Consider the following 7,475-nt stretch of genomic DNA (forward strand, 5'->3'; position numbering starts at 1 on the left):
AAAAGCTTAAAAATATATTCGACAGAAATTATTAAATTGAATTAAAAATAAAATTTGCAAATAAATTTTCAAAAATATAGCATGACAAAAATATATGTATATCATGTAAGCAAATAATAAAAAAGTAGGTGCAATAAAGAAATACTCAACAAATTTTATTTAGTTTATTTGAAACATGGTTTTCGCAAAAAAAAAATGCTTAATTTTACTATCGATACGATAAAAAATTAAAGCAATAAAAATATAGTCGACTGCATTTATTATTTGGAGTAAAGCTTTCATTTTCGAAATTAACAGTTTTATTTTACCAGTAAGAAAAATCTAGCATGCGAGAAAATTTTATTTAAGTTAAAGTTATTAAAAAAAAAAATATATTAAAAATTCATTCATTTTATTGAAACTTACAATTTTTCCAAAATACTTTGTCCATATTACCTCAATGATATCCATATTTGCATAGATATTTACTATCGTAAGCGCTCTTGCAAACGTAGAAATTCTCACAACTTAACCACAAAGCATGTCATGGTACACAAAAACCTTTCTATGTTTGTATTTACATATATTTATATATATGTATATATTTATATGCATTTATCAATGTATGCACTGAAAGTGTAGCATGACATTGCGGCAATTTAGTTAATAAAATCACTTTTTTACTTTATTTTATTTTCTTGTATGTACATTCATAACCAGCACGGGCCCATGTGTCACTCTTACTTTTCACAGCTGGAAACAATTTGTTTTAAGCACTAAAGCGGACGCTAGCTACCCTCGCACATGAAAAGCTCAGCAAAAACAATAACTTAAATACCTTTAAGTATGTCAAACTGAGCTAACCAAATAAGCTCATGGATTTCATTCCTATGTGTGGGGATGTGTGTGTGTTTGTGTGTTGCAGGTAAACATTAGTGCAGAAGTGTTGTTGGGTAAACTACGCCATTAAATACATGTTTGTTTATAAATAAATAAAAATATTTAGTGGCAACCCCTTCAACCAAGTTATTTAAGTATGTATGTATGTATGTATTTGTGTTTGTGTTATCGTTACTTATTCACACATATAATATGTTACATTGGTGTTTTTATGTGCATGACAGAGGGATTCCTGTAAATATTGCATGGGAGAATGCATATATGTTTGTACATAAGATGATTTGTATATATGTATGCACAATATATGCCGTAAATCTCTCAGCAAACAAGAAACACGAACAATTGAAATGACATTGAAAGCCGCATAACTTTTTCAGGGGTCAGCACTGTGGTAAAATCACTTAGTGAAATATGACAAACAAAGTGAAATTAAAAACATCGCATCGCTCTTGTTGCGGCTGAGGCTGAGTGAAATTGCGGTGCTGCTGCAGGTGACTCAATGAAAATAATGAAAATTAGCCAGTGTGGGCTAGCTAGGGCATATTTTGTTTGTACATTATGAACAGTTATACAATTTACTTGTTTTTTTTTTTTTTTTTTTTTTTTTTTTAGCTTTTTATATATTTTTTTATGTATATGAACTGAACATTGCCAGGCGCGCATTTATTTAATGACGAATTTATTATATACAGGGGTTAATAAACAAATACAAGTGAATTTTTGATTATATTTTATTTTGAGCAGCGATGCTGTCTTGGCGTACTTTAAGCAACAACAACAACAACAACAGGATATCAGAAATTGTTCTGCAGAGGCGAAGGACTCAGCAGGAATGGAGAGTGGAAACGGAACAATTAGACAATAAAGCAAATATTATCGAAATAGTATAGTCACAAATAAAAAAGGTGAAGATTTCTTGGTATTTCCAAAACTAATAATATGTAACAATTGCAGATTTTAATTCTAAAAAAATAGTTTTAAAAAAAAAAAAAATTATGAAAAAATTCTTAAGCAACGCTTAGTAAGGCACTTATATTTGGGAGAAAAATATGAAAAAATTATAAAGATTTATAAACACCAGTTACCAAACAACTTATACAAAAAATCATTTTCGAAAAAAAAGAAAAAATTCCCAAACACCTTTTAGCCCAGTGAACTGTTTAAACCATTAATTTTTTCTAAATATTATAAAAATATTAAATTTTTATTCAAAATTCTCGTATTAATTTGTTAAGATATTTAATTTATTTGTTTAAAAAATGTACATTTATTTTAATTTAAATNTTTTACTTAAAATAAAATAATTAATTTTAATTGTAAATAATTAAAACTATAATTAGCTATGAAATTGTTACTAGCGTTTATGTAAAAAAATTTAAAAGCGTACATTTTACCGTAGTGCAATCCGGCAGTGATGTAAATAAGTAGCAAGAAAGTTTGTAATCATAGATGAATTCACAAGTGGGAAAGCTGCAATGGGAAAATAAAAAAAATGTTATTAAAATAATTTTTTGTTTTCAATTTTATGCAATATACAAGCAATTTTTTTTTAAAAAAGAGTACAATGATTTTGCTCACATAATGGTTCTATGTATGAGCTAAAACAAAGCGAGATAGATATTGGGTTATATATACAATCGATATTATTTCTCTGAAGTTTTAATGTTATAGTCCAAAAATGGGTAAAACCGGGCTGCAATCACGATTGCTTCCCAAATAGCATAAAATTATGAAATTTATCATTTGATGCTTTCCCTTCCTGTGTATAAACAAGAAGCAATTCATATCACGGAATAAAACCTTGAGTTTTCCTAATTTCTTTAGAGCATTCCACTATATGACCAAAAATTGTCCAAATCCATATAAAACTCTTCAAGTCCCTAGGTACCAAATATGTGGACTCCAGTGCGTATAGTTGACTTTTTACCGCAAATATCGATCAATATGTGCCACATATATTTGCAATTCAAGAATAATCCTGACAATGGTATTTCTTTGTCTTGAGTCATGTCAATACTTCCCTTAGGTCGCATGTACTTAAAACAACAATATTCGAACATCCAAGTGTTTTTATTGAACATTTGTCCGCCAAAATGTAAGTCATCTCTAGGAAAATGAGAGTGCGAGTTTTTCTGATAACAGTGATTTTTGTGTCTAAAGTGGATAAGTTGACCTAACTCCTATATAAGAAACATACAACATCCGGGTTACTTTACTCCAAATGTTGAGCGATGTTACCTAAATGAACCTCAGAGAATATTTTATTAATATGTGGCATATTCAAGGTATGCAGTATTGACAGAAATATCTAAAAACCGGTCACTACTATCCCCAACTCCCATATACTATATACTAATGATTTTCGTTTTTCTAACAAACCTTTTGGCGAATATGTCGGTCAGTGAATGTTATAAGTGCATGTATATAGTATATATAGAAATATACATAGCTCGAAATCTCTCCAACCCGATTTTTTTTTTTTTGTGAATTATGGTGATCCTTGGCTTTGATTCAGGCAAATGGAAATAGTACTCGGTGGCACCCATACTTAACCCTTTCTAACTTGTTATCCTATTAAATTTATATTTTTTAGCTTTAAAATTTGAGTTTGAAATAATCTCATAAAAACAGAGTAATCGTTATTGTCTTCAAAATGGAGAGAGTTGGCTTATATTTTTCCAAAAAATGCAAAAACTTGGTTATTTGAATTTTTCGCATACATTTTCGGTATACGTTAAAAATTTTATAGATCTTTTTATTATCTACCTTAGTTTTTTTTTTATATTACCGCAAATCGAGCTAACCGTTTTGGTAACCACTTCCTTCTCGTCTTCCCGACCTCAGATCGTCCGTTTATGCGTTTATCTTTTTATGATTTTTTTTTTGTTTTCAAAAATTATCGGCTTTTGTCATTTTCTAATATATCAAATGTTTGGTATTTCATCTCTAGAAAGCTTACAATTATTCTATTTTTTTTTTACGTTTAAGCACTTTTGATGTACGCGTTTGCTTTATAAAATTCTGTTGAAGAGCAAAACTATTTTGCGTGACTAGTTTGATATTTCACTAAACTAGTTAGGAAAATACCACTTTGCAACTAGTCATGAAAACATACGACTCGTATCAACGATGTCTGAAGCTTGATCAGAAAGATTATAACACAGTTTCTGAGGTATATTCTGTTATTAAAATTCTGCGAGTTTAAGCAATATTTAAATTGACATTGTTTCTTAGAATATAAATTTAAATAGACAAATATGTATCTTTTATAATTATTGAGAAAGCAATATTTCTCTGTCCAAAACGACGCATATTAAGGAATTCAACAAATACAGTTGTTTGTCTATTAGGGATTATCACTCATTCAAAATTAATTAGTTTACAGTATTTGGTTTTACTACATAATTTACTATCACACCCACATAGCTATTTTATTGCAACATATTATTGTCTTACCTACTTTAATTAATATTCACTATTTTTTACCGCTACTATAATTGAAGACATATGGTGTGTTCGATTTGTATTTATCATTTGATGGACTTACTTTATTGTGAAGAACCAAGTACATTTGAAGTTGCACAATATGCCGTAAGGCTTCTTCAATTGCTCCTTCTTGTTGACCATTGTGCTTTGTAAATTATAGCCATCATAACGACGCCAACAGTGATTGAGGTCACCTGAAAGGCAAAATGTCTATTATCTATATTAAATTTATGTTTTATATTATTTTTAATTATTTCTTAAATGTGTGTGTTTCCCAATAATTTTTGCACTCTTATCACTGATATTAATGTAGATGATTTCAAATAAAAAATATATTTATATATGTAAACTAAATTAACAAGTCTTTTTCATTAAGTCACTTTTAAGTTCGAAATAGATTGTGCTCTTTAAGTTAAAACTCGATCGTCGGAAGTCTTACAAGTAAAAGTCCGTGCAAATGTCATACCTCCTCCTATTAACGAGTTCGTTATTGTTTTAATTAATAGTAACAACTAAACCTAAATTTGTATTTTTGTCTAGTAATCAACTCGTAATCAGAACTTATTTTATAGACCAGTGCAGAAGACTTTAAAAATGATAAAAGAAATTCAAGAAATTCATAGTGGATTGAAAAATGAGGTCGAAAAAAGAAAGGTGAGGCTGAATTTTTAAGCGATTTGTAGATTGTATTATTTATTTTTAACATAATTTCACATTTTATGTGAAAAATTCACATAACCAAATTCTGAGTTTCTTAGTTTTATCTTGAAAAGCTAATTTTTTATTTCCCTAACATACTACATTTTTTATTTTGAATATATTTATTTGTTCTGTTTGTAGTAGTCCAATTGTCGGAAAAAAACCGATTTTTAGTCAAAAATCTCACGTCAAAATATCAAATTTTTTAAAGGATGATCTCAGTGTGAAGGTTTTGAAAAATCTATATTTTTTTGGTGCAGTGTTTTTCTTAGAAAGGAAGAGTTTTAAAGACATCTAGTTCAATTTGTAGAGAACATTTCTAACGCCATTCTCTATCCCGCTTTTTTACTTTTTTTATCTTCCCATTCTTTTCTACGTAAACTTTCGAAAAGTGACCAAGTTCGATACTTGCTGTTCAAACCGCCGCCATTTTGTCTATTACGCATATTATTCATTTGAAAGGCATTATGGCCTCAATACAACTAAAATTAAGGTTAACAAAAAAATTTTTTTTTATATAAGTGTATGATTTTTGTAAAATTGTAAATTTTTCGTAAACCATATCGAATATATGTTTTTTATATATTTTTTTAAGAACTCTACATCTTTTTTTATATCAATTTAGATCGCTTCTAATTATATAATTTCATGAAAAATGCGTTTCAAAATAAACTGATTGAACTTATTGAACTAAGCAGCTACCATATAGTCAGTAACTGCAAAAGTCTTTCAACTATTCATTTCAAATTTAGTACGGAATTTTGTAAGGTATTTTTAAACGAAAAAAAAAACGAAAAAAAAAACGAAAAAAAAAAATTATTTTTTATTTTTAATTTTTTTTTAATTTTGTTTGCGAAAGTTAGTTTTCAAGGTTTTATCTATTCGCATAGTCAAAATAATTGATTTGTAAATTTTTCAGATTGTAGTTCCCGAATTCATTGGACGTTCTCATCCCATACACATCCCTTTATCTCATCGGCAATTTGTGGAAACGTATATTTTTACGGGAAAAGTACATAAATCCCTAGGTTAGACGTTGTCTACCTATGATAAAACTTTTATAACGTATATTTTTGTTTGGGTTGAAATTTTAAATCACGGATAGCACATGAGTGGACATGAGTTCGTAATTGTTTCTTCTTCTTGATTCGAGGCTGTTGCTGCGTTTTCATTGGGGGCGTTTTTTTACGTGGCGGGTCCCAACGCCAGCGCACAACCCTATGCAGGGGATGATTCGCCTTCTCACTTTAGCTCGACTTCAAACGGATGTTCTTATTCTACCCAGAGAATACTTGGTCAAGGACCGGAAGTCGTGAGCTGCTTGAGTCAAATTCGGAATTGTTTCTACAATTACATAATTGCTTACAAGTCTCCCTTTATTTATTAAACAACTCGAAAAACAGGTTTTTAAGACTGGAGAAATAAAAAGTATGCAAAACACAAAACTTCGATCCTTTTTCCCAAACATGGCTTCGATGTAGGCAACAGTACTTTGTGACGTATATTTTGTTATAAAAATGTCACTCGATTATTTCTTGAAATTTCTAAAATGATTTTGAACAATTTTTTTTATAATTATCACTTCCTGGAGGCATTAGCATCGGTGCTGGCTAAACCATTTTTTTTTCTACATACCTATATTCGCTTAAATTTTCTAATATATAAATGTTTTGTATTCAAGAATACAAGAATAGACAATATATATTATACCACTCAGAAACCTACGTCTTATATGTCCACCGCGCTCGTGATGATGACGATCACGTCCTTCCAGCTGGCTGCCATGTCCGTTTGTCGCTGCCGCCAGACCGCTGCTGCCACCGCCACCAAGCAAGCGTGCATTTTCATTATAAAAGAACAACGAACTTATGAGCAAAAAGTAAATCACCAAACGCGCCATTGAACGAACACTCAGAGACTAGAAAATATCGGCAGCTGATTTGATTTTTTTCGCACTATTAAATACCGGGCACTAGAATTTAGCATGCACTGTGGTTATAAACACACCGTAATTAATTTTTTGATAACACTTTACCGTATTTTATTTTATTTGTTTTTTAGGTTTTAAGCTTTAATCTTGGAATAGAATTCTTTCTCTTATTTTTTGAATTTTTTTTTTTTTGAAATTATTATTATTATTTTTTTTTTCTACTTTTTTACGCGTTGAATGTCACTACATTGAATTTATCAGCGTGTGGAGGTGTCTTCCTGCGAATCACCACATTAACCGCCTTTCCGACATTTATGCACAGCGAGAGCCACCCCTGTACTGAGCAGCGATTTCCAGCCAACATCGGTGTTGTGTGTGCTTTGGCGAACCAACTGCGGCGACGACTGCTTCTGCGGTTCGCTGGTGGCATCCAAAAACCGCGAAACGATTTACAACTGTTAAACGCCATGAACGCAAATGT

General features: G+C 30.3%; 1 protein-coding gene across 1 annotated transcript; it reads right to left on the bottom strand.

Annotated features, from left to right (window-relative positions):
* Positions 1-2,228: 2,228 nt before the first annotated feature.
* LOC108967542 lies at positions 2,229-7,139 on the bottom strand. Its single transcript, XM_018931029.1, has 3 exons — positions 6,790-7,139; positions 4,427-4,559; positions 2,229-2,349 (listed from the first exon to the last, which is right to left on the bottom strand). The coding sequence occupies exons 1-3, from the start codon at positions 6,962-6,964 to the stop codon at positions 2,241-2,243; spliced, it is 417 nt and encodes a 138-aa protein (XP_018786574.1). The 5' UTR covers positions 6,965-7,139; the 3' UTR covers positions 2,229-2,240.
* Positions 7,140-7,475: the final 336 nt, after the last annotated feature.

The sequence above is a fragment of the Bactrocera latifrons genome, unplaced genomic scaffold (genome assembly GCF_001853355.1).
Source record: "Bactrocera latifrons isolate USDA-ARS-PBARC rearing strain unplaced genomic scaffold, ASM185335v1 scaffold_19, whole genome shotgun sequence".
NCBI lineage: Eukaryota > Metazoa > Arthropoda > Insecta > Diptera > Tephritidae > Bactrocera > Bactrocera latifrons.

Coding starts and splice junctions, on each gene's coding strand:
- LOC108967542 (XM_018931029.1), bottom strand. CDS start 6,964: ATGGCGCGTTTGGTGATTTACTTTTTGCTCATAAGTTCGTTGTTCTTT. Junction 4,560..6,789: donor GCGCGGTGGACATATAAGAC/GTAGGTTTCTGA, acceptor TTTGCCTTTCAG/GTGACCTCAATCACTGTTGG. Junction 2,350..4,426: donor ACTTGGTTCTTCACAATAAA/GTAAGTCCATCA, acceptor TTCCCATTGCAG/CTTTCCCACTTGTGAATTCA.